Genomic DNA, 27732 nt, shown 5'->3' on the forward strand with positions numbered 1-27732 from the left:
GTTCATTTTAGTACTTTAGGAAGCATTTCGTGTGAATGTTTGTGCTCTATTCATTATTATACTCTCATTTCTTTTATTTAACTTTTTCAAAAAGTAGATACTTCTTTGTCCCGGTTAAGCCTCCGTCTCTTTCCCCGCAACGCTAGAAAAGTAACTTTTAATGTCAGCAGTTATTTAAATTATATAGCTATATGTACTAAAACTCATTTATATTTATCTGTTAGTGAACTCTGCAATTGTAGGATTGTAACCGATTAACTTAGGTGGATGTTTAGTTATTCATTTAAGTGGATGCATGAACAAGTTAGCCCATATCATGAATGTTTTGTATTATAATCGGGCTCGTGCTATAAAATGTTTAAGATGTTAGATTTGGGCCAAAGTATAATATAATTATGAGATTTATTATTTATGGCAATATGGGCTGATTGTTTGAAATTTATATTATTATGTTTTGATTTGTTACATTGTGTTTACATCTAGTTAAGTGATCTACTAAGACTTTTAATATTATAGCAATATACTCAATATAAACATAGAAATTTTGTTCTACTGAAGATAGAAACTAATTCAATCAATAACAGGAATCATATAAAAAATAATACTTTTTGTATGTATAATTTTGAGAAAATACGAAATGTTAAATTTTACAAATACAATGACTATATACTCCATAGAGATTAGATTTTTGTTGGCTTAAAAAAAAAAAAAAAACGAAATCACATTGAAGAGATGTTAGAAAAAAAAGAAAAAAAAAGAAGACAACATATATTTTATGTTTACCTCTTAACAATTTAGTCATGTATTAAAAATGATTTAGTAACTTATATAAGTTACTCCTTTATGTAAGTTAAACATTTTTTATTTCTTAATTATTTGAGATATTGGAGTAAATTAAATATTATTATTGGAATTTTCAAAGAAATTTACTTGATTGCTTGCAAAGAAAAGAAAGATGTCATAGTGGAATTTTCAATACTTTCTTGGGGTTCTTGATTGCTTTGGAAAGAAAAGAAAGTTGTTCTTGACTGCGAGATTGGCAGTGATGATGCGTGGAAAGAATTTGTGGATGTCACTCTATTTATAAGGGAAGCATAATTAATTAAGTTAGTTTCCTTTTTATTTATAATAATAAATATTATAAAATTTTTAAAAAATAAAAATATATAAAAAAATATTAGTGGGTGTATGTGTGACCTATTAGCTTGGGATAGTATTTAAATAAATTAAGTTTTTCTGAATATTAGAAGTTAATAAAATTAATTTTTTTATTGATAAAAAATAAAAAGAGTAATAGGTTCATTTCATTTCAAAAGAGTAATAAGTATAAACACGTATTCACACGATCAAATTATTATCGTAATAATTATAAAAATAATTTTTCAACCAATAAAATTAAAGCCCTAAATGATAAAATTAAAATCCTAATAAAATTAAATTAAACTTTCTAATAGAATTTAAATAAAAATATTAACATAACCAATCAAAATTAAACTATATTTATTTTCAACCATTAAAATTAAAGTTCTTAGTGATATTTTTGTCATTCATAAACTTACCAGGGGCATTTTTGGAACACAATATTCTCCTATTTGTACTTTTTATATATATCAAGAACGTGCATTGCACATCGTTACTCATTCAACCAATTAGAATGATTACTTGTAATTTATTTTTTTATATATTTTCATTGATTTTTCAAAGTCAATGTAGAAATTTAATATTTTTAGTCATAATTATCACACATAAAAATAAGTGGAAACCACCACCATACATATTTACTATATAATAAAATGTTTTACAAAATAGATTTTTTTTCCACAAAATGGAATAGTTAGATTTTTTTTATATTTTATTTTTAAAATATTGGATTCTATTTTGATTATAATTTATGATATTTTATTTAGGAGAGAGATAAAAAACTATTATTTTTATTAATAATTTTTCTTTATGTTGGTATGAATTGATAAGACTAAATTTCCGATTGAATTATAATTTAAATATTTATCATTTATCAGTGTAATAATATATGTAATATTAAAACCAAAGTATAGTAAATTTTTCAACTAAAATATGCAACAACTTTAAAAGGAAGAAGCATTAAATGTTAAAAAAATTACAATTATGATTAAAGTAAATTTTTTAACAAAAAAATTACAAATTTATATTAATTTAAAATTTACTTAGCATATCAAGAATAAAATAATTAATATCTTAAAGAGAATGGTACGGTAAAAAGTAGCTAACAATAACAACAAAACAAACAAATAAAAATAAGATTCAATTTAATTTTCCCTCTCAAGTACAGGGTAGCTTCTCTAGCTTGGTGGTCACCTAAGTAATCAATTTAATTTTGGGGTTTTCACTTGGGCAAAAAAAAATCAAACAGGTTTTTTTTTTTTTTGGAAGAAAATTTAATGCTTTGCACAATTACAATTGTTGAGGCCCAACTGAGGTAAATATTCACCATTCTCTCATTGACAAGATAAGCTTGACACTGGTTTGATTTCTGGGGTGCAGCTAAAGATGGTGTGCCCCTAGTTGATATGCTTATCACTTTGAATTTCTTTCGATGTAATTGGTGTATATATTGCTCTTGCATTGTATTGCAAAGGTTTTCGATCTTTATTTTTTTCTTCCGTGTGCTGTTTGTCATTCTCCTTAATGTGCTATTCTAACTCTTTTATATTTACTTTTGTTATCTGCTTCCAGACTTGTCCCACGAATTCTCTTCTGTTAGCAGGGACCTCAATTTCATAGATCATACCAGTGATCTTGGGTGGAAAGAGTAGGCAACCCTCGTTGGTAAATTTAATTGTACTTTTGTGGCAGGGAAGTAAAAGTAAATCTGAACCATATTGTCCTGATTTTGGTGCAGATCTCAAAGGTCCCTGCCTATTGTTGTTGACCCTGGAATTTTCCTAGCAAGAAGGAGCCAGATTTTTCATGCTACAAACAAGCCGCCAACACCTGATGCTTTCAAAGTATTCACTGGCAAAGTCTAGTCTCAGTAGTATACTGTTTTGACAGAGTTATTAGTAGAAGCTGAAGCTCTGGGTATTCGTTAACTTGTGGAATGCCATGTGCAATAATAGTTCTTTCTTCTACTGCGGGTTCCCCATGGTTTATCTTTAGCCGATTTTTCCTCTGAATTTTGCATTCTTGGTTGGAATAACCTTCCTCAGACCCTTCTCATGTATTTGAAAAATGTGATGTTGTCTGAAGAGGGCTATGTCCAGTCTCTCATTTGCAATGCACCAGAGTATAAGAACACTACTGTAAATAGTGATCTAAGATGTGTGGTCTGGGACAATCGTCCAAAGATGGAACCGCACTCCTTGAATGTTTCTGATTATGATCAAATGGTGGAGTTGCTTTTGCAAGACAGTTCAAGAGGAATGATCCTATACTTGACATGGTTAAAGAGTCCATTTTAAATGCAAAGCAAATGAAGGCCTATTGACTTCAGGAGAAATCTGTGATTGCGTACTGAAATGGAGAGGTTGACGAGAGAGCTGCTGGGATATAGCACCATTGGTAAATGAAATAGTTGTGGGAATGGCCTGGTCAAGGTTGTTTAGATCTGAGTCCATTCCATTCTTTGAAAATTAAAATAATTACTTGTGAGTTGTGATATAGCACCCCGTAGACAATTTATTTGTGATATTTTTCAAATACGAAGTTCTTATTGTGATAGTGTGGTGTTAAGAAAACCTTTCTTTATTACAAGATTGATCAGAAACAAACATTTCTTTACAAAAGCCTACATTCACATTCTTCCAAGATGAATGGTTATTGACAGGACTACAACTATCAGTCTATCACCTATGTTTGGGTGTTTCTCCCATGATTTTTGGAGGAATCCTAATCACTGACCTAAAATGGAAGGAAGATCTAGCAGTCTTGCATCTATCATGTTACATATACGAGGGAAACTTTTTTTTTTTTTTCTCTCTCTTTTTTTTACTGCTTTTGCTACTGCCACCGCTCTCCAGTCTCTTTGACAATAAAACATTACTCTCTTCACATTTGCTTTCAAAGCAGGCAATGGTCAGACTCCAGATTCTCCTGCTCCTTGTGTTCCTTGCTACCATGACCCGTCCAGGCAATGGTCTAAACTTGATGCCTCAATGTATATCCTACTTATGCAGCTATGTTCATCCGTTGATGGTGTTTCTTCATACTTACAAGTAAAGAAGAGATTCAGATAGGGAGGTCAATCTTTTTGCCTTTGGTTATTTGCCAAAATCAAATTTATCAGACTGAACGCGAGATAGACGCATACAACCTTAGCAGAACATGATAAAACCACGAATATCAAGGACAGAAAAAAAAAAAAAAAAAAAAAAAAAAAAAAAAAAAAAAAGTGTGCTTGGAGCAAATAGTCCAGCAAAGTATATAATACATTACATATAGAGAGAAAATTTTAAAATATAATAAAAAGACAGCAATACATATTCTCAGGAACAAGAAGCATAATATGCAAATCCCATTGCCATTCGAATTGAATCTCATTCATGATGTTGGAATGCAGGTAATAAGGTGTCTGTTTATCGAGTGATTACCATCTCAAATTGCCACCGCTTGGTGAAACGAGGCTCTCAATGTAGGGAATGCGACATAGAAAGCCGTCACTATGGCCTTGAATTAAAGGTTCGATGAATTTACCATCCTTCCCATCATACACGAGTAGTTGTCCTTCTCTAGTCCTTATTAGCACTTTGCCCGTCTCGGTAATGAACACTGGCCCCGGCCCGTGATACCAAATATGACGCTGCGGTCCAGGTACATTAGAGATAGTCAAGAGTTTGGCCCAAGAATCAGGTTTTCCATATTCTTCAATAGACCACAAGATGAAGTCTCCCCGAATGGAATACTCGGCCAAACCAAGAAATCCTCTATAATTGTGCACACTCACATTCTTTTGAACAGACGGAGGCAGCACCATATCCCCAAAATTATCCTTTCCTGCATCAAAATAGAAAATCACACATCGCGATGAATTAGGATTAGTAATATGGGTGGCTATCCAGTGGGGACGTCGGTTGACTGTACTAGGCGCCACGCGTTTCATGAGGTACATAAAGCCTCCATCTTGGATGGTCTTCCAGGATTTGTTCTTCAAAGAGTAGGCTTCAACCAAACATTTGAATCCATCCTTTTTATCAAAAGTCGTATACTCCTGCGCCTTGAAGACAGAAGGGAATCTGATAACTTTGTAGTCATCGGTGTGAGGATCATAGCCAAGACCAAATAAATCTTCTCGTGGCCCAATGGAATCGGGAGGAAAATGTACAACAGGGCGAGTTACAGGTATTTTAATGAGCTCTTTAGTACAAGGATTACATATGATGATATGATTTTCCTCAAAGCGTGTCCGGCGTGGGGCTAGAAATAACAACAGACCATCACAAGAACCATTAAAAATATCAAATTCAGGAATCACCATCTGAGGAGGCAAGACTGGACACTCTTTCTGGACGTTATCCTCTTCGTGATAGAAGATGGGATGAAATCTGTTTTCGTGCAAAATGAGGGTTCTGAATTCATTCTCTGCGGTGGAAACATAGTTTAGATGGTCTCTTAGAAATTGCGGATGAGTGATAATGGAATACCATGCTTTGCTCACGGATTTGAATCGAACGATATCCGCAGCAGGCAAACGCCTAAGAATTTCCCAAATAATATCACTAGTTAATTCCACCACAGGTAAATATTTGTGTCGTTTAATTCGCCACATCCGTTTTACTATCTATTTCAGAGAGATGATTCAATTCCAAATACTAAGCTAGTAGATCCAGAATATATAAAGAACCAAAACCCCTCTCGCAATGTCAATGGCAGAGATTAGCGTACCTGACTCCAGCCAACAAGGGCAGAGGATAATGCGACGAAGAATAAGGGAAAGGAGCGTCCTTGCTTTGTATTTGCTGCCAACCTCGTATCTCAACCCTGAGCGGCTTTTATATGAGTTAGTTCATAGTTTGTCCTGTTTCTTGTCGGATTTGTATTGAACATCTACTCTCTACAATCATCCTTATATCGTATGGTTTGGCCGCTGCGATAAGGATTTAAAATTTACTCGGTAATTCTACTAATTGTTTATTTTTTTATTAATTTTTACTCATAATATATATTTTAAATGGGCGAGATAATTTAAATTAGATTTAAACTAAAAAATCTAACTATCATTTACTCTTTTAATTTTTTTATAATTCTTGAAATTCTTATAAGTGAGAGATAAAATATAATTACTAATTTATTTGCCTACTAATTAAAAATCAATTAACAACATGTATAGATATAATTTATACTTACTAACTTAATAATAATAATAATAATAAAATTTCTACAAAAATAAAAATATATAAAAAAATATAAGTGGGTGTATGTGTGACCTATTAGCTTGGGATGGTATTTAAATAAATTAAGTTTTCTGAATATTAGAAGTTAATAAAATTAATTTTTTTATTGATAAAAAAAATAAAAAGAGTAATAGGTTCATTTCATTTCATTTCATTTCAAAAGAGTGTTAAATAATAATTTCACAGGATCAAATTATTATTGTAATAACTATAAAAATTAAATTATTTTTATTTTTCAACCAATAAAATTAAATCCTTTAATGATAAAATTAAACTCCTAATAGAATTAAATTAAACTTTCTAATAGAATTTAGATTTAAATAGAAAAATTAACATAATCAATCAAAATTAAACTATATTTATTTTCAACCAATAAAATTAAAGTTCTTAGTGATATTTTTGTCATTCATAAACTTAGCAATGACAATTTAGGAACCCCATATTCTCCTATTTGTACTTTTTATATATATCAAGAACGTACATTTCATATTATTACTCGTTCAACCCATTAGAATGATTACTTGTAATTTATTTTTTTATATATTTTCATTGATTTTTCAAAGTCAACGTAGAAATTTAATATTTTTAGTCATAATTATCACACATAAAAATAAGTGGAAACCACTACCATACATATTTACTATATGATAAAATTTTTTAATAAAATGTTTACAAAATGGATTTTTTTTCCACAACATGGAATAGTTAGATTTTTTTATATTTTATTTTTAAAATATTGAATTCTATTTTGATAATAATTTAAGATATTTTATTTAGGAGAGAGATAAAAACTATTATTTTTATTAATATTTTTTCTTTATGTTGGTATGAATTGATAAGACTAAATTTCCGATTGAATTATAATTTAAATATTTATTATTTATCAGTATAATAATATATGTAACATTAAAAGCAAAGTATAGTAAATTTTTCAACTAAAAATATGCAACAACTTAAAAAAAAAAAGAAGCATTAAATGTTAAAAAAATTACAATTATGATTAAAGTAAATTTTTTAACAAAAAAATTACAAATTTATACTAATTTAAAATTAATCAAAAAAATTTACTTAGTAGATCAAGGATAAAATAATTAATACCTTAGAGAATGAAGAGAATGATGCGGCAAAAAGTAGCTAACAATATCTACAAAGCAAATAAAAGGAAATAAGAAAAAAAAAGATTTGAATTAATTAGATTTTTTATGAGAATTGATAAGAAATTTCATTCTTTATTTTGTTTTCTTCCTTAGTGATATTTTGATTGATGTTGTGTTATGGTATTTTCGTCTACTTCTAGCCACTTAGCCGCAAAGCCCATCAAAATTAGATGGAGAACTAATATCCATATTGTTTGACAAGATCAAAAGACGGGACATAAACTTTAATCACTAAATCGTTAAAAATATTTTAAACTTTATAGGTAGTTTTAATTGTATGGTAAATTCAACTTTCTTTTTCTAATACTATAAATTTTAATTTTAGTTATAATAGCTCTAATTTTAAATATTATCAAATTTAATGAATAAAATATTATTTTTATGGGATCCAGTTTAACATTTTTTCCAAATTAGACTCCTTCCCACCATCACTGCTTATAAAAAAATAGATTTATTTATTTATTTATATTAAATATTAAAATAAAAAATTTTATTTATCTTAAAAATGAAATACTTTTATTTATATATATAATATTGACAACAAGTAATGATTCTCAAAAAATAAAATGACGCCGTAGTAACTATTTTTATAAGAGATTTAACCTGAGTATAAACAAAATTTCATGCTTAAAAAATGACAAAATAAAAACCTAAACTAATATTTATACTTATAACTAACTAAAATTAATTATTTTACTTGCCTTTTTATAAATTTAAATTTCCAACCAATATTAGTTAGGTGTTGTTAAATAATGAATTTTTAGTTAACTTGACCATAAGGGACAGTGTAGCTCCAACAAAAATAATATTTTATTCATTAAATTGGATATAATTTAAAATTAAGGTGTTATTATAACTAAAATTAAAATTTGGAGTACTAAAAGAAAAAAATTAAATTTAGGATACAATTAAAATTATCCGCATAGTTTGAGGTATTTTTAATGATTTAGCCAACTTTAAAACAGTAAAAGAAAGTTTGAAAAAGTTTACAACCTAAAACAAAGGAAAAAAAAAAAAACTATAGTTAAAAAAATCCAAGAAGTTTAGATTAAAATAAAAAAAAGTAAGAACACAGTAGAATGAGATTCAGACTCCTCCAACTCCAAAAAAAGAATAAATCAATAATTGCAAGATGAATAAATATCAACCATAAATGACAGTGAAAAATACATAGCAGACGATAACAAAATGAAAAGAAAGCAAAAGAAAGAAATTCGCCCACTAAGGTGCTCTTTGTTTTAGATTAAGTTTTTCGTTTTTCGTTTTTTCTGTAAAAAATAAATAAAACTTGTTTGTTTAAATTTGTTTTTTTTTTTCTTTACTTTTTAGAAAACTACTTTCTAAAATAAAAAATAAATTTTATGAAACCACAATTAATGGTTTCTGTAATTATACTTTCTGTTTTTATTTTACATTCCTCTTTTTTTTTTATTTTTTATAAGATTTGTTGTCATAAAGTTGTATTATTATTATTATTATTATTATTATTATTATTTTCTCTATCTATATAAATCTAATATCATTTATTTATCCAAAATATATAAGCATTAGTTTTATTATCTCTATTAAAATTTTATGGATTTCTTCCATCTCTTCTCTATTTAGTATTATTTTTATATTTATTATTATTTTTTCTATCTATATAAATTTGATGACGTTTAGAATTAAATTAAACTTTCTAATAGAATTTAGATTGAAATAGAAAATTAACATAACCGACCAAAATTAAACTACGTTTATTTTTCAACCAATAAAATTAAAGGTCTTAGTAGCATTTTTGTCAATTCATAAATTTAGAAAGCCTTTTTAGGAACCCAATGTTTCCTAATTAGGACGTGACTAAATTATCATTAATGATATTGTTAATCAACTAATAAAATACAAGTAAAATTTGAAATTCCTATATAAGCAAAAAAAAAATATGAATCATGCACACCAAGGCATAACCTAGTGATAAGTGCATATACAATCTAATAATAAATTAAAGTTCGAATCTCCTTTTCCCTATACTAAATAAATTATAATTTATTATATTATAATTTGAAATATTGAAATTCTCATGGTTCCATCGAAACACTTGAAAATAAAAAATAAAATATATTACCATGACAAATATTAATCTTACAATCCAAATAAAATTTAAAATTTTATTAATAAAATATAAAATAGAAGAGAAAAAGAAGAATAATGAAACATAATTTGTTAATTAATAAAAATCAAATAGGTTATAGTTTTAGAAACGGAAAAACACCTCTTACTAATCTGTAAGCGGAACCCTTTGTCAAGCTTATAGCGAATCTATAAATCTATAAATTTATAACTCTAAATACAAACGAGGAACACTTTGTCAAGCTTATAGCGAATCTATAAATCTATAAATTTATAACTCTAAATACAAACGAGAAGGATTAAGTAATTACTAAATTATAAGGAGTTTCAAGAAAACTTAAATTTTGAAATAATAATTTTTGATAGTAAAAGAAACAAATTCTTGATAGCGAAATACAATTAAGAATTGATAGTAAAAAACAATTAAACTAAACATATATATAATGGTATGATAGAACAACTTCTTAATTAATATTAACATAATAAAAATAATAAATTGATATCAAAATTAGAATAGGATTAGATTAAATTTTTCAATAGAATTTAGATTCAAATAGAAATAAAAATACTAATAAAATTAAAAGATTTCTAATTAATAAATGACTAAATTATCCTTATTGTTAACAATTAAATTGAAAGTTCGTACGGGTGTTTTAGGCATCCATTGTTCCCTATTCGTACTTTTATATATACTAATATTTTGTATGATGTGCATTACACATTGACTATACTCGTTATATATTCATTTTTTTATCTATATAATATTAAAGCATAAGTTTTATTCAGATTAAAATAAATATAAGTGGTTAATTTGTATTACACTTTGTCGTACAAATTACTTGCAATATTACTTCTTATGTATTTAATTCTATTTTTATATAATGAAGTGATCTTAGAATAGAGTTCAACCCCGTCTCTAGACCTAATCCTTTAGTCCTTAAATCAAGTCATCATTCAATCTTTAACTTCCTGTCCTAAATTCTAAATCAATATCTATATACAATTATAAGGAAAATAATAATAATAACTTAATTTTTACTATTAGGCAAAAGAAAAAAAAAATGAGAAGATGATATGAATTGATAATGGAAATCACTTTAGCTACAATCGCAGTACTACTTATCCAGTGTATCAGAAAAAGGAATATATGCACATATACACAAATTCTTGAAATCTCAAAAAGTGAATCGAACAGAAATATATAGTTCTAGTTTTTTTTTTTAGTTTCCTAAACATTATTCTCTTTTAAGTCAAATAGATTATGGATAGAAGAGAAAAAAATATCAAGAAAATTAAAATTATTTAATCATCAATAGGTTATCTATTTATTGTAAAGTCTCTTACTAAATTAAACTGATAGTAGCTACAAAGTATTTAGTGACGAAAAAAATTAAAAAATATTATTAAGAATAAAACTCTTTCAAAACTCACCTAAGAAAAAAAGTTTCAATGTGTATAGATATATAAATATATCAATAAAATATTATATATTTTTTTTAAAATTAAAATTTTCAACTATTTACCACCTCATGTTTAATTATATAAATTTTATTTCAAAATTTATTTTTTAAAAATATATCCAATCAAAATTTACAAACATAAAGAAAAAATATTTATAAAAATAATATACTTTTTTTTTTATATTTTATCTCTTTTCTAAATAAAATATTATATATTTTGCTTGAAAATTTCCAATTAAATCATACAAAAAAAGAATATTAATAAAAAGAATATATTTTCTTTCTTTTTTTATCTACATCCTAAAAGAATTAAATATTTAATAAATAAAATATAAAATAATTTTCAAATGTCTCATTATCGTATATATTTATTAAAAAAAATTAGTAAAGATAAAACTTAAAATTTTGAAATGCTTAATTATTTATATGTATTTATTTAAAAAATATTTTTTTTATTCATTAGGAGACCCGATTAGCTGAAATAATACTGCGATCTATAAAATAAGAAATAACCCTCCACTCACCAAATTGGTGAAAACACTTGTGATCGAGAGGATTCAAACTCGGGATCTCTCATTTCTCACATAAGTGAGAAGACAATCAGATCACATATGATTGGCTTAAAAAATAATTTTTATAAATATATCCAATCAACTAATAAAATGTAATTTTTTAAATTGGCTACAACTAAAATTATTTTAGGATATCATAAATTTCATCAAGGGTACTATCAGAAATTTCATTATTCTCCTATTCCCACATTTATATATAGTATAGATTATAAAAAATAATTACTTTACTTGTGATAGTACTACAAGGACAATATTTACGGCTTATTACTGTACTAGCTTTTTAGGCCCGCGATGTTGCAGATGATCTTTTTTATAGGGAATTGATTTATATCATAAATAATTCTATACATTTGAATTAAATTTTGAACAATTTATATAGTATGTATTTATAGGGATAGCAAAATCAACCCGACCTGATGAGTATGCACCCAGCCTGAATCCAGTCAAATTCGAATTTTAGGATTTTGACTGAGTTTGGATAGGGTATGAGTAAAACCTGAAAGTTTTATTTTTCGATATGGATAAGATATGGGTATTACTATTATAAACCCGAACCCGAAATTCAAACCTTATACAATCTTCAATTGATTAGCTTAAAACTAAAATACAAATCCTCTTATAATCCATTCTAATATAGTATCACTAATTAGTATTTGACCTATTTAAAAAATCACAAATTGATTTGGTCCCATAATCAAACTTTTGATTCCAAATTAATTTTAGAAAAAAAGAAATCTGTGAAAGTTAAAATTTAGATAATATTTATGAAACAAATTGTAATTGATTCTTTTTTTTTTTTTTTTGAAATATAAATTGTAATTGATTCTAATTAAACTTAATTACATTTTTTTATGTGTTGGCCTAGTTTGAAAAATAATAGACTTCATTTGGTAAGGTATAATATAATATAATTAAATATATTTCTAGTAAATGTACTTAATTATGTTATAACTTATTAAATAGAACCTCAAAAATTAATTTAGCTGTGGGCACTTCACTCATGCCTCCAAATGGCTTTGGCTCAGAACTTTCAGCAGGTGGAGGTTGAATGTGATAATTTAGCTGCTGTTCAATGTGTCCAAGGTGTTGCTGTTCCTCCAGCAGTTTTCCATTCTCTTTCTCTTGTGCATCGGATTAAAAGCCTGTTTCAGACGGGTGTTTCCTTCGGGGTTCGTCATAAGCATGGAGGCTAATTTTTATGCGGATTAGCTATCAAATATGCATTGGCTTTCGGTCTGGATGTTCAGTTACTTCACTTTCTCTCAGGATATGCTATCTTTGTTGTCTCATGATTTAGTCGGTGTTGGCCACCTTCGTTAGACCTTCTTCTCCTTTTATGTAACAAAAAAAAAAAAAAAAAAAAAAAAAAAAAAAATAGAACCTTAAAAATTTTCAATTGTCGTCATAGTTTATTTTAGTTAAGATTAGATAAAATGATTGATCCAACCAAATCAAAAATTGAACTGACATTATTTGGTTCGGTTAGCTTGCTCACAAAATTTAATTCTTAGCTTACTTTAATTCAAACCGAAGTTTCAAAGTAATTCTCTTCAATTTTATAAAATTCAATTGGTTAAGCTTAAAATCAAATCGATACTATTGCAAATTGAAAATAGACTAAATTGATGGAATCAAGCCAATACAATTCAATTAGGTCCTTACAGTACTTCAGTTGGATTCGATTTTGATCTAGAAGTTCGGTTCCTAGCCATAATTTCCTTTACAAATGGAGGCCCATGTATCGGCCCATTAAAAATTCCAATTTCAATTCAAGGTGGCTAAGGTCCGAAACCATAATTCTGAACTGAAGCCCAATAACCCATGCAAAATTATCAGATCGTTCCTTCTCTCGCAACACTAGAGCTTTATACTGAGGGCCTTTCTTCTTGCTTTCTTCTTCGCGTTCCCGGTGCTCAAGATGAAGCTCGTCAGGTAATACTATTTCTCTTTCTTTCTTTCTTTTTTTAATTATTATTTTTTTAGTTAGCAAAAATGTAAAATATATTCTTACCTTAACGAAATCTAAGCTTCATGTTCTTACTTCTCACTGTAATTTTCCATTTGAATCTTTATGGTTAGGTTTTTGATGAAACTAAACAACGAGACTGTATCAATTGAGCTCAAAAATGGAACTGTTGTTCATGGCACTATCACAGGTTATTCTCTCTAACTTTTCCCCTTTTTATTTCATTGGTTTAGTTACTGAATGGAAATTACTTTATGCTTTGTGTTTTAATTTCTGATCCTTATTTTGATTTTATTTGTTTGGATTGTTATTTGAGAACTTCTTGGTGATGCATTTTAAGGGCAAGATTTGAAGGAGGGTTGCTAGATTTTGCCTGCAATAGCAGGGATGTTCTAGGAATAGGTTCCAAGATGTGCAGTACTTTTACCAAATTTTTTTTGCAATATCCCTCCTTTTGTAGCTAATGTAATACTGATAAATTTCTTCAATTTGTTTAATGAGTTAGATTTTTTGAGCCAATTAACAATTAATTGCCAGAAATATTATGTTCATGAACTTTTCGTGTTGATTTGGTTTACTCATTGGATATTGCTTTTCACTTGCGAAGAGGAGGAATGGGCGAGTGTTTCTTTTCTCTATATAACTTGTCTCCATTCTTTTTAGCTCTTCCCTACAAGGCTATGAACTTTAATTGATACGCAAACAACTTCTCTTCAGGTAGTATTTTTTTGCTTTGCTGATAGAATAGAACATGGCCATAGGAGTTGATGCTCTATCTCCACTACAGAAAGATATTAGGTGTGAGCATGAGGATATGCAATTGTCTTGGTGGGTTTTGATACTTATAGAAACTCAGTCTTTACGATTCTAGCATCAAGAGCTTTGGCACACATTAGATTCATATTAAGGTATATTATTTTTCCTCTCATAGTGTATTCTTAGATAGGCTCGGTGCTTGTTTGTTAATTTCTCAAAATACTTCACTATTTCCCTTCAGACTTCCAACAAGTTTTCATTTATTTTGCTTTCAATTATTATCGGCGGATCTGTGATTTAGTTTTGGTTTATTTTTCAATTTTAAGCCTTTTAATTAATATAGCGGTTTTTATTATGATCTGAACGTTGCTGGGAGTTCTAATGTATTATATATCCCCTCCAAAACATATACGGACTCTTTAAGTTTTAATACTTGTGCTTCATTCAATTTTCATTTATCTTCATTCATCCTTGTCAAGAAAAGAAGTAGTACCTGAGCTTGCTTAATTTTCTTTTCTTTTTAATTCTACATTGCCCTCCTATATTTTTTTATTATCCTGAATATTTATTGTAACAGACTCTGTGAGCTTAGGTCTTAGAAAGAGGTTAAGATGTCAGTAATATATCACAATTAAATGTTGTTTGAAATTTGGAAAAGCATTCATCATTTCTGTAATAGCGCTAAACCAATATTCCTCATTTTTTTTACGAATCTATTTTCAATGTTGCGCATCCAAGTTGAGAGGACTGAGGAATATGTTTTGCCACATTCTCTCGCCTCTGAATCTTTCGCTGTCTTTGTCCTCCAAATCTTTCTCTGTCTTACACCTCTGAATCTTAGGAAGAATTATTTTTATGCATATATTTTGAACTGTAATTTGGAGTCTTTCATTTTGTGTTGCTATCTTCCTCGGATTATGAAGGAAAATTGAGGCTATATGAAAATGGTTGCCTAAATCTAAATGGTTGTTTTTTTGGAATCTCATAGGTGTGGATGTTAGTATGAACACACACTTGAAGACTGTGAAATTGACAGTAAAGGGGAAGTATCCAGTTACTCTTGATCATCTAAGCGTGAGAGGCAACAATATCCGCTACTATATACTCCCTGACAGCTTGAACTTGGAAACTTTACTTGTGGAGGAAACACCAAGGGTTAAGCCCAAGAAGGCGACCGCTGGTATTGTACACTTGACATCCTTTTTCTTCTGTATCCAATTATTTGATATTTAACTATGATGTATTATAACCCAAAAAATCTTACTTAACTGTCATGATTTCAGGGAGGCCTGTGGGACGTGGTCGGGGACGAGGGCGTGGTCGTGGACGTGGCAGAGGTCGCTAATCATATACTTTTCAGCTTGTATCAGGATTTTCAACATCAATTAGTGTATAGATGGAGTTTGCTTAAAAACAAAAAAGGGAGGGGAACCTGAGTGTGAAGTCTAGAATTATATCATATGATCCCGTGCGCTCTTTTGATCTCTGGGTGTAGCCAGGTTTTAGTGCTTAGTTTACCATCTCAGTAGTCAATAGTAGATGCTGCTGAATTTTCAATTTTGACAGTGAACTAGACCTCAGTCACTGACTTATTTCTGATGTTTACTTGGTGACATTATGAACTCATGATGTATGTTAGACTGAGAATGGCTTACAATTTGCTTTACTTGGTGAATATGAACTGGGAAAGGAATCGCTATGCATGTTTTCCTCCAGACCAATCAGCTTTGTCCTCTGGAAGGGGTGGGGATAGTGTTTGTATCACCATTGTCTAAGATTTGGGCTCCTCTGCTTGTTTGTAGTCAGAGAGAAAGGGGGGGGGGGGGGGGGGGGGGAGAGAAGAAGAAGTCATTTCTTATACTTGCTTTGGTGGGGCGTTTTTGGAGATTTCTTTAAGGGAACATAGAAATGGGAGAGAAAATTCTCACGTCGGTAATATGTAGGAGTGAGCAAACAGTTCTGCCAATTTGGTATGAAGAATAAAAAAACATTTGTTTAATGTTTAGAATTAAACAATAAATATTAGGATTAATTTAATTAAAATATTAGGGTTAATTAAGTTGAAATCAGTCAGTTAATTATTTCAGCCCGAATTAATTAATTAATTTGGTGAATTTAATTTGATATCCGGTCGGGTTATGCAATGCCAGAAGGATCTGAGTTGGCTTTCTACGTATGCCAGCATGATCTAAGTTGGCTTTCCACGTATGTTTTTTTGGCGTAGTCGGATATCGGGTTAAATTCGGAAAAGTCGGATATCGGGTTAAATTCGCTTTTGTGATACAAATTAATTTTGAGGAATTTTTGTGTCATAATTTCAGGGGTGACAATATAATAGGTGTAGTTTAGTAAGGCGGAGTGAAATTAAGCTAAAAAAGTTACTGAGTACTTTAATTTTTATTTTGACTTATTTAATATTTTAACTTATAAAATTGCACTCATTAAATATTTCAATTTGTAAAATGATTTTATTCAATGTTCGAACTTATAAAATTAAATCGATTATACCTTTATTGGATAATTTAAAAATAGAAAAATTTTTATTCAAAAATTAAATTAACCATGCATGAAGTAAATATTTTGCGGATAAATGCTAAAAACTATTATTACTGGTACAGAGAGAAGTATAATATTACCAAAATCGCAACTTCAGAAAAATAGTAGGCTCACTCGATATAAGAAACATTTACTTATACATGGTATATAGGCTTACTTATATATCTTAATCCATAAAAATTAATTTTTTGTTTTTAGGAAAAGGGTATTTATGACCATTCACTAGAAAAAAAGGATAAAATAAAAGTAATTTTACAAAATACCTTCATTAATTGATTGGTGTATGAGTGGATATATCGAGCTTAGATAAGTTCAATTTGATGCAATGTTATTAAACATTCTTATCCATCTTTTATGCATTATTACGAACCCCACATGAATAGAAAAATTATTATCATATTCTACAAATTAAGCTCTGAACAATTGCACATTGGATTAAATTTTTATTTACATGGTATATTCTCTTCAGGTGTAGGTATTGATGTATAGGTTTACTCCTATCCCAAATTAACATTTTCCCCTATCAATTTTTTTATATAAAATATTATTTTTTTCACGTAAAATTATATTTTAAATATCATTTTTCCTTATTATTTCCTCTTTTTCACTTTTTGTCCGCTTCCATTTGCATGCAACATAGTTTGAAAGTAACAAAAAATATTAAACAAATTGGTATAGACATATGGATCAAAAGATTATTGAAATTGGTAGATTATAAGGCTCAAAAATTTGATAATAAACACAAATATTATCTTATTAATATTATCTTTCTCCATACATGCCTAAATATTTAAATCAATACTCTCCAAACACTGGATTTATTAACAGAGACATGCTCCCCTACTCTTTAGGCAAGTCCTACATGCCTACATATTTAAATCAATACTCTCCAAACACTGGATTTATTAACAAAGACATGCTCCCCTACTCTTTAGGCAAGTCTTTTTTGGTAGATATTAATTAATCCTGCACATCACAAACAAGAACAAACAGCAAAAAATTATTTAAATTTCTAACAAATATAAAAAAAATAACTAATGATCTTAATTATTTTCAAGATTGTGTGATACTAATTCGCCTTTAGTCGAATCTAATCAGCTTTATTTGATTTAAAATTTATTTTATCACCGATTTAAACTCTGGATGAAATCTAATCAATTTAATTTAATACAGTATAACAAAATTTGAAAAAAGAGGGTAATAGGGTTTACGTGCTACAATCCACATTAGGATCAATTGGCACAGGGACCTGGACATGGCACAGGTCGGGGATTTGCTTAGCTTTCTCAGGCTGGACTCCGAAAGATGAACCAGATTGTTTGAAACATTGACAGAGCTGCTGGCGTATTTCTTTAGTGTTGGCCTGTTGGTTTATCGACGCAACAGCCTGACAGCAAGAAGCATCCGGCGACGGATCAATGCCGACCAAGAAAGAGAGACATGGCTGCAATGCTATTAAGGCTCCACCGCATGTAATTCCATGCACAGTTTTCGCACTACTCATAAGCAAAACGATTAACCCAAATGCCCAAAACCCCATCATCACCCTTTTCCCCATTTCCTTAACGATTCAAAATTACTTAACTTTGAACTTTGTTTTTCGTTTTTGGTGAATATGGGCATGGCCAGTTTCTCTATTTATAGGGGAACTGGCATGTTAATTAATAATTAATAATTAATAATCCTTCATGTACATATACATGTATCTGGAGTATTATACTTTATTGGCAGGTTGAAAATGTATCTGGTTATTTCGCAGGTTGAAATAAAATATAATTATAATAAATATATTTTATTATACAATATTTTGATTTACAAAATGAAGTTTTAAGGTGGTTTATTTTATTTTATTGATAACTTATTAGACCTTTAGTTTATTCATTTGGACAATGTTCGGATAGTAATAAATAAATTTATTGGTCTGAACTGAATCAACAAACTACTTGTCTGAATTTGTAAGTTAAATTTATTTGAGTAAAAAGCTTCTTTTAAGCTAATTCAATATGCTATATAATTTATTAGATAAAAAGATAAAATTTTCCATCCGTGCGAGTGTGTGTGAGAGAGGAAGGGATGTTTAAATTTAATAACGACAATTTACTCTCTAATTTGATTGGCGAAAAAATAAATTATATTTAAGTAATATTTAAATTTAATTGATTATATTAGTTTTCTACTTAAATCTAAATACTATCACTACAAAAATAAATAAAGAAAATATTTTTTTGATTGAATATATCACTTCCTATTTTAGTAAAGATTTTGTTAAAAAAAGTTGTAAATTTAAACAATTTAAAATTTATTTTATATTTATAGGGCGATGTTCGAATAGTAATAAAATAAATTTATTTGTCTAGGCTAAATTAATAAATTTATTATCTAAATTTGTAAGTCAAATTTAATTTGAGTAAATTTTTTTTTAAAGCTAATTCAATACGCTCTATAATTTATCAGATAAAAGGAAATTAAAATTTCATTCTATATATATATATATGCCAAAATAAATCATGTTTAAATTTAATAATAATAATTTGCTCTCTAATTTCATCGGCTAAAAAATAAATTATTTTAAGTAATATTTAAATTTGATTGTTTATGTTAGTTTTCTACTTAAATCCAAATATTATTGGCTAAAACTTAAATAAATAAAATATTTATTTTGATTGAATATATTACTTACTATTTTAGTTAAGATTCTTTTATAAAAAAACTGTAAATTTAAATAATTTAAAATTTATTTTATATTTATAGGGTGAAAAACACTAGGGTCGGCAAAAATATTCCTACTAAATTTATGAATTGATAAAAATATCTTTAAGGCTTTTAATTTTATTGGTTAAAGAAATAAAGAGAATTTAATTTGACTCATCATACTGGTTTCCTATTTAAATTCTATTGCTATTAATTAAAATACAAAATTTATTATTACGAAAGATTGTAATTTTAATTTAGGAAGTTGATTGTGTAACAAGAAAATTATATTAATTAAAAATTGTTAAATAAGATATTTGTATGTAATTATATTAATATTAACATAAATGTTTGGACAAACGTAAAAAGTTTTATATTAAATTTTGACGAACATAAAGAACATAATAAGTCAAAAACAATTTACATTATGAAAATTGATAATATTACATATTATAGATGTTATTAACCTTGATATAAAACTAAATTATGTAATATTGCAGTAAGTATATCTCACCAATCATAATAGAATGTTTTTCAATCTCAATTAGAAATTAAAATTCTATTGTGAAAGTTTTGTATTATTATTATTATTATTATTATTATTATTATTATTATTATTATATGTGTGTGTGTTTTACTTTCTCTAGAGAAAAAATACCATAAATTTTTATTTATGTTATTAAACAAATTTTCTTTGGTTATTGAGATTTTGTTTAAATTTTGCTATAAACAATTTTTCGCTCGCTAAAAATGGCATGCTGACGACTTTTTTGTAACCAAGTTTTATTTTTATTATTTAAACGATAAATTTTAATAATTTTTAACTAATTTTCAATGTTAAATAAGTTGTGAAAAAATACTTTTAAAAAATAAGTTGTAGTTTGAAAATAAAGAATGCCTTAATATTGTTATAGCTTTGTATCTTTCAAGAGGAAGAATGTCACTATTTGATATATAGTTTAATACATATAGACATAACATGCTGCTTATGATAAATTTGTGAACAATTAATTTATATAGCTAGCTCTTTTATTCAGAATTGTCTAGTACATGTTGATTTTTCTATATTTGATCGCAACACTTATCTATTACTTTTCTAAGAAATTTAATACTCTTCGATCAACAGATTGATTTTCTATATTTAATTGCAACATTTATCTATTATTTCTTTAAGATCTTTAAAGTTCTTTAATGAGTTTATAAATTAAATGGGTCAATAGGCACGATCACACTTCTGTTTCAAATTGAAACCGAATTGATATCATAACAATGCATAGATTTAAATTGCAAGCAAAATCATATACGTATAGATCAGTTCTGATTTTTCATTTTTTGAAACTAGAAACCATCCGATTTGGTTTAGAATTGTGAAAAAAAATATTTAAGAAAAAATCTCAATTCATCCTTTTGTTTTATTATAATTTTTAAAATAAATTCTAAGAATTTTTATTAAATTGGTTTATTCTTCTCAATACTACTGCAAAGTTAAAAAAGAATTTTGAAAATTTTGAAAAAATTAGCTAATTTTAGTTCCAAATCGAAACAAAATTGAAATCAGTCATTCCAAAACCGTCCTAGAAACTGCTTAAAAATTGTTCGGTTTCGATTACACTTTTCTTATGACTAAAACCAATGATTTTAAAATAAAAACTGATAACTTTAGAATTACGATCATAATTAAGGGTGAGGTTCAAACCCAGACACAAAGATATTTGCCACAGCTATTAGGTAATAATTTTATTGTCTTGTTAGATTATGTTATATTTGCAATTGAATACAAAAGGAGGTATCATCAATTTTAGACATGTAATGTTTCATTTTTAATAATAAAATTGGACATAAGTAGAAAGCTACACATCCAAATGCTAGATTTTATGAAATGTAATGATTACATATCAAAATTTGTATGGATTTTATTTTTTAAAATTCTTATATTTTTTACGTGCAAGATAAGGTTTGGACATAGAATTTAAAATCTTTTCTATTTTTAGATTCTTTTGTAATGATTACATATCAAAATTTGTATGGATTTTATTTTTAAAATTTTTATATTTTTTACGTGCAAGATAAGGTTTGGACATAGAATTTAAAATATTTTCTATTTTTAGATTCTTTTGAGTTTTAAGACCTATCTCATAACTAATAGTGTTATTAAAAAAATTAATATTTGAACTTACCTTCCCTTCAAAAACAAAAATCCTCAATTAGAAATCTTGAAGATTAATATTTTATCATTGACATTAAAGGACCTAATATTTAATTATAATTCTAATATCACAATTAAATTATAATACTAAATGACTAATACTTCAACTCAATTACTATGATGATGACTAATTACTAAGGATTAATATATTAATAATCCTCATATTTAAATTTAAATTTAAATTTATTATTAAAAACATTAAATCACGAGTATGAATAAAAAAATAAAGACTATATGCGAAAACACATGGTAAAAAACTATAATAATTATAAAATAGCACTATATATTACTTTTTAATCATTCAACGATCATTTCTTTACATTAATTGGTAGTATTTAGGTCAATAAACTGTTAATTTAGATTTAATATTTAAAATGCATTCCATATAAAATTCACCTCTCAATATTACATTTGAGTTGTTATTTGGATTTTTCTTAATCAAGAAAATATTATATTCAAAATTAAAAATATTACAATTTAAAATACTACGAGGCTCTGACTATTGTGAAGCCCACATGAGCCAATTCTATCTAATTCTTTAAAGTGGAGCAACAACTTTCCATAGTTGAAATTTTAATTAAGTAAATTTTAATTTCTATAATTTCATATATTCTAGCTTAATTTCCTAATTCTTGATGCCTTTCTGTCATTGCTATGAATAATAATGCTTTTTCATTAGTATTTGTCAGAAGGGGATGGTTAGTCCATTCTAATCTTTCTTTTTTTCCCCTTAATTACAAAAACTGTCTCAATCAAATTCAATAGAGTATGTTCTGAATTTTCTTTTCACCAACGAAATAAGAACTAAGAGCTAAAATTATATAAAAAAATTCAAAATGAACTAAAATGAAATGAAAATTAAGAATTCAAATGAAATAATTCAAATTTTATGGTTTAACATTGTCTACTTTCATCTTTCAAATTGATAGCTTATTAATGAATTGAAATATTAAATAAGTTAAGTTCGAGTTCGATAATAGTTTGAGTTTGTTAACCATAAATGATAGAGTATGATTTTATAAAAATAATTGGAAAGATCAAACAAGAATTACAAAGAAATCAACATTATGCGTATTTTAAAATTCTAAGAGTTTTTAATAATTTAAAATTAGAAAAAATGGTCTGAAGGAGACAGAGAAATTTAGAGACTTAAAAAAAAAAATTAAAGTGTTTATTTAAAGTTTAATAGTTACCTTTTAGTGTTTTACGAATACTTTATAATCTTTTTTAATTTATATTTGAGAAAATTATAATTTTTTCCTGTATTCATTAAAAATAATTATTTTTTTCCTGTATTTATATAAAAAAGGAGGTACTAATTATGGTATTTTAATATGGAAATATGACACGATCAAAGTTATCTATGTATTTTAATATTGTATTCGGTTACAGAATTAGTTTAATTATATGATTGATTTTTTTTAATATTTTCTAACTATATATAGTATGTATTCTATATCTATATCTATACCTATATCTATATTTAAAAATGGGAATAAGGAGAGAATTATAGGAATACTTATACTCACCTAGTGAAATTTTAGAAATTCTAAAATAGTTTTAATCGTAGTCAATTCGAAAATTATATTTTATACCAACGAGAGTTTGGATGAGTGGTTTGATTCTCATAGATGAATCAATATTCGCTGAGAATACTTTACCCCTTCTTGGGCCAATCAAATACAAGCAGAATTTAGTTCTAACCCAGTGGGCTTGGAATACCTGTGTTTCAGACAAAAGAAAAATTACAATTTTATTATTTCATTGGATAAAATTTATAAAAATTATTTTTTAAATAAATACATGTAGATAATAAAAAAAAATACTCTTCCTTAAAATTGAGATTTATGTAGCGAGAATAGAATGTTTCTTTTATATAATCTTTCAATTAATTAATTAATTAATTAATTTATTTATTTATTTATTTTAAATTTGAAATTTATAAAAATAGAGAAACAAAATTAGATCCTAACATTATTTGCTTTATAATTTTCATTTATTACTTGGCTATAATTTTTTTTTCGGTCTATCAACATCAAATTTCATTAAATTATAACATTTCCAATTAAAGAAGGGTTTGATTTTTGAAATTCAAATTAATAATTTTTTTAATATAATTTGTTTCTTGTTATATGTTGAGTTTGGAGAAGAGTTCTATTCTTAATAATAATTTTTTATTTTTATTTTCTTTTTCATTACTGAATTAATTTGTAACTATTATCACTTTAATTTAGTAAGAGATTTATATCTCCTTACAATAAATTGACGATCTCTTGATAATTAAATATTTTTAATTTTCTTAATATTTTTCTATTATATTTTAAATCTATTTGACTCGAAAGAAAATATGTTTATAAAATTGAAAAAAAGAATTATAACTATACATTTCTGTTTTAAGTCATTTTTTGGGGTTTTAAGAATTTATGTGTATGTGCATATATTCCTTTCTGTAATGCACTGTGTAAGTAATATTGTCATGATTGCCAAAATAATTACCATCATCAATTCAAATCATCTGCTCATTTCTTTTCTTTACCCAACAGTAAAAAATAATTTATTATTATTTTTCATTATAGTTGTATATAGATATTGATTTGGGATTGAAAACAAGAGGTTGGAGATGAAGTGATAACTTAATTTTCTTTTTGGGCATTTATTAAGGTTTTAAGAATCTGCATTTATAAATTAGGGACTGAAGGATTAGATATAGGGACTTGGTTGAATTTTTTTTTAGACTACTTCATTATAAATATATATATATATATATATATATATATATATATATATAGAATTAAGTATATAAGAAGTAATATTACAAGTATCTTATACCACAAAGTCTAATACAAATTAAGTAATTGTATTTATTTTAATCTAAACAAAAACATATACTTTAATACAAATATATAACAAGTACAGTCAACGTGCAATGCACATCATAAAAAAGACTAATAACATATAAAAGTAAGAATGGGAAATGGGAACATTAAGATCGCCAAAAACATAATACTAAGTTTATAGATTAATAAAATTATCATTAAGGACTTTAATTTCATTAGTTGAAAATTAATGATAATTTAATTTTGACTGATTATATTAATTTTCTATTTTCTATTTAAATCTAAATTATATTAGATAAATTAAGAAATTATATTATACACTATACAAGGTATATATAAAATATAGTAAGAATATAATGTCATTGATGATTTTAATTTTATTTGTTGAACATATAAAGATAATTTAAATTTTATTGGTAATACTAATTTCATATTTAAATCTAAATTCTATTGGTTAAAATAATAAATTTATATTATATTAAATAAGGTACATATTAAATATAATAAGAAATAATATCATTAAGTATTTTAATTTTATTGGTGAAATTTGATTGGTTATAATTGTTATTTGATCGGTTATAATTATTTTTTGAATTATTAAGGAATATATTATAAAGTTTATTATTTGATATAAGATATAGAAAATAAAACTCACTGAAAAAAATACATATCTATATACAATATAATATGATGACACAAGATAAGCTCTTCTACATCATTACTGAGAGCTTTCTGATAACGTATTGAGATATTATATGATTTCCCTCAAAACAAATTTAAAAAAAAAAAAAAAAAAGAAATTATATGACTTGAGTAAACTCGAAAGTGCGTTCGATGGATTTACATGTTTTCTGGGCCCAATTTGACCCAAGGTCAATTCAACTTCAAGATTGTTTTGGGCTTCTGATTCAGTATTGTGATCCACAAACAGTTATGGTCTCTAAATCCTAGGCGAGGAATGGCCTAATCATTCTTATATTTTCTTTTATAACCAAGCCCACTTCACTTTTTCTTTCAATTTTTCCTGGATGCAATTGAAATATACAACACATGACATTATTAAGTTTATTTCTATAGATTAAAAAAAAAACAAATAATTTATATGGAAAATAATTAATGGGATTGTTTTCTTAACTTATAAAATTCAATAATTTGATTATTCTCTCTGAATCACTTCATTTTGATTATCATTTTTTTTCCCATCTAGCATTGCAAGAAAGAAGAATTATTATTACTTTAATTAGAATCGATGTACTGGGAAGGCCTGATGGTCCGGGCTTAGATGTTTGGTTATATTAAATTTTTTTTTTAGATTTTAATAATAAAAGAAATATTTTGGTGATAAAAAAAGATTATTATTATTTTATTAGTAAAATTCAAATAAAAATGTTTATCTATGGAAAATCTCATTTTTACCAAGATCAAAACATGGTTGACTAAATTAAGATTTGAAACTTAATATCTATATTTAAATAATTACTAATATGATACAATATGCTTATAATCATTATACCAACAAAGTTAACTATAAAACCAATCATGCATTATTTTAAACAAACTTTAAAGCAAAATTTCACAATCAAATAGTAATCACCGACTTGTCTTTTTCACAATGATATTATATAATAAGTTCTTTTACACATAGAATGACTATAAAGAATAAATAAATCAATAATTTTTATTAGAGATCCAAAACCCAACCTTAAAATCTAAATATCAAAATTAGAAGATTAATAGATTATAATAAGATTTTGAAATTTTTATTCAAGTTGGTATCAAAGTCAAAGAGCATAATAGAATATAAAAAATTTTTAAATTTTTACCAATGTAATGAGTTTGTCTTTTCTATTCATTAGAGGCCCAACGTGCAAAAATAATACGATGAGCTACACAACACGGGGTAGTCATTCCATTGACTTATAAAATTGGTGAAAACTTTTGTGGTTGGGCTTGAAATCTAAAACTCATATTAGTGTGGAATGAATTTATTTTTTTGGAAGAATATTTGGGAAATCCAAATTATAAAAATTTTTCATAATTAATTAATGAAATTTGAAATATGATTAATGATTGTGTATGGCATGAAATGAGGCTTTTAATCACTATTAAGGGGCTATGATAATGTTGGGGATATACAACTCAACAATTATTAGAAGTAACCCACAAAATGAAGAGAGAGTGTGAGTGTGTGGTGCCACCCACATGCAAAGAACCTAAAATCATAAGCAATTAATTTCATCTCTTTGATTCCTATCCTTTCCTTTATGGAAGGAAACCCCACTTTCACTCTCAATTCAACCTTTATTTTTTTAAAAAAATTAAAAAAAAAAAAAGAAAAAAAGAAAAAACCACACGCACGGGTCTGTATGAGTTGTCCCCACTTTGTAATGATTCTGTGGCTTCTGGGACCACATGGGTTGCACGTGCAATCACCACTCAGATTTGGCCTTCTACTATTTCTTCCTCTTTTTCGTTGCTTACTTTCTGCCCATCTGCCGATGCCTTTGCCTTCCCTATACTTTTTAACCCTGCCTTTTTTTTAGAATGTTGAAAATATTCCTCCAAAAATTCCACCCTATCTCTCTTTTAAAAAACTTATATACTATCTTGTTTTTTAATATTTATCACGTTTGAAAATATATTATGTTTCAAAATATTTATCATATTTATGATTTCAAAGAGTAATAAAATTTTTCTTTTTCATATTTATCCTTTGTACATTATTAATAATTATTGTTTCAATTTCTAAAAATTCGGTGTTTTGATATATTAAATCAAGGGCAATATAGTCAATTTACTTAATCATTTATTATAGTTTAGATAAATTTAATATTTTTTTTAAAAAAAAAGTAAAATTTCAAATGTGATAAGTATTTAAAAACGAAGATAATAACTAGAAAAACAAAGTCATCCAACGAAATAATGGCACATCAATAATTTATTTTTTTATAAGCAACTTCTAAATTAATCGTAACTACTTTTTCTATATCTAACCAAACGGGAAGGGTAAAAGAAATAAATTAAAAATAAATAAATTGCTAATGTGAGTTTATTTTA

The 27732-nt window shown here is 26.7% G+C and overlaps 3 protein-coding genes and 1 long non-coding RNA gene across 4 annotated transcripts; 2 read left to right on the plus strand and 2 right to left on the minus strand.

Annotated features, from left to right (window-relative positions):
• Nucleotides 1-2461: 2461 nt before the first annotated feature.
• Nucleotides 2462-3812, plus strand: LOC119370291 (uncharacterized). The gene is made up of 3 exons (XR_005177844.2): nt 2462-2614; nt 2713-2788; nt 2879-3812. It is a non-coding gene; the product is annotated as an uncharacterized LOC119370291 (long non-coding RNA).
• A 573-nt stretch (nt 3813-4385) lies between these two features.
• On the minus strand, nt 4386-6079 carry CPR1 (F-box and associated interaction domains-containing protein). The gene has a single exon (XM_012228561.4). The coding sequence runs from the start codon at nt 5738-5740 to the stop codon at nt 4562-4564; it is 1179 nt and encodes a 392-aa protein (XP_012083951.3). The 5' UTR covers nt 5741-6079; the 3' UTR covers nt 4386-4561.
• Nucleotides 6080-13473: 7394 nt separating this feature from the next.
• LOC105643427 (small nuclear ribonucleoprotein SmD1a) lies at nt 13474-16051 on the plus strand. Its single transcript, XM_012228549.4, has 4 exons — nt 13474-13595; nt 13743-13819; nt 15374-15565; nt 15669-16051. Exons 1-4 carry the CDS (start codon nt 13582-13584, stop codon nt 15728-15730), a joined length of 345 nt encoding a protein of 114 aa, XP_012083939.1. The 5' UTR covers nt 13474-13581; the 3' UTR covers nt 15731-16051.
• Nucleotides 16052-17776: 1725 nt separating this feature from the next.
• Nucleotides 17777-18547, minus strand: LOC105643418 (non-specific lipid-transfer protein). Its single transcript, XM_012228537.4, has 2 exons — nt 18153-18547; nt 17777-17907 (listed from the first exon to the last, which is right to left on the minus strand). The coding sequence occupies exons 1-2, from the start codon at nt 18497-18499 to the stop codon at nt 17898-17900; spliced, it is 357 nt and encodes a 118-aa protein (XP_012083927.1). The 5' UTR covers nt 18500-18547; the 3' UTR covers nt 17777-17897.
• Between the last annotated feature and the right edge of the window lie 9185 nt (nt 18548-27732).

This window comes from Jatropha curcas, chromosome 3, assembly GCF_041381405.1.
Source record: "Jatropha curcas cultivar XTBG-Jc1 chromosome 3, XTBG_Jcur_1.0, whole genome shotgun sequence".
NCBI lineage: Eukaryota > Viridiplantae > Streptophyta > Magnoliopsida > Malpighiales > Euphorbiaceae > Jatropha > Jatropha curcas.

What these genes read in the sequence shown, in the direction of transcription:
- LOC105643427 (XM_012228549.4), top strand. An exon ending in TGTTCATGGCACTATCACAG is followed by an intron (nt 13,820 to 15,373) that starts GTTATTCTCTCT and finishes GGAATCTCATAG; the next exon opens with GTGTGGATGTTAGTATGAAC. An exon ending in GCCCAAGAAGGCGACCGCTG is followed by an intron (nt 15,566 to 15,668) that starts GTATTGTACACT and finishes TCATGATTTCAG; the next exon opens with GGAGGCCTGTGGGACGTGGT.
- CPR1 (XM_012228561.4), bottom strand. Translation starts at nt 5,740, where the DNA reads ATGTGGCGAATTAAACGACACAAATATTTACCTGTGGTGGAATTAACT.
- LOC105643418 (XM_012228537.4), bottom strand. Translation starts at nt 18,499, where the DNA reads ATGGGGAAAAGGGTGATGATGGGGTTTTGGGCATTTGGGTTAATCGTT.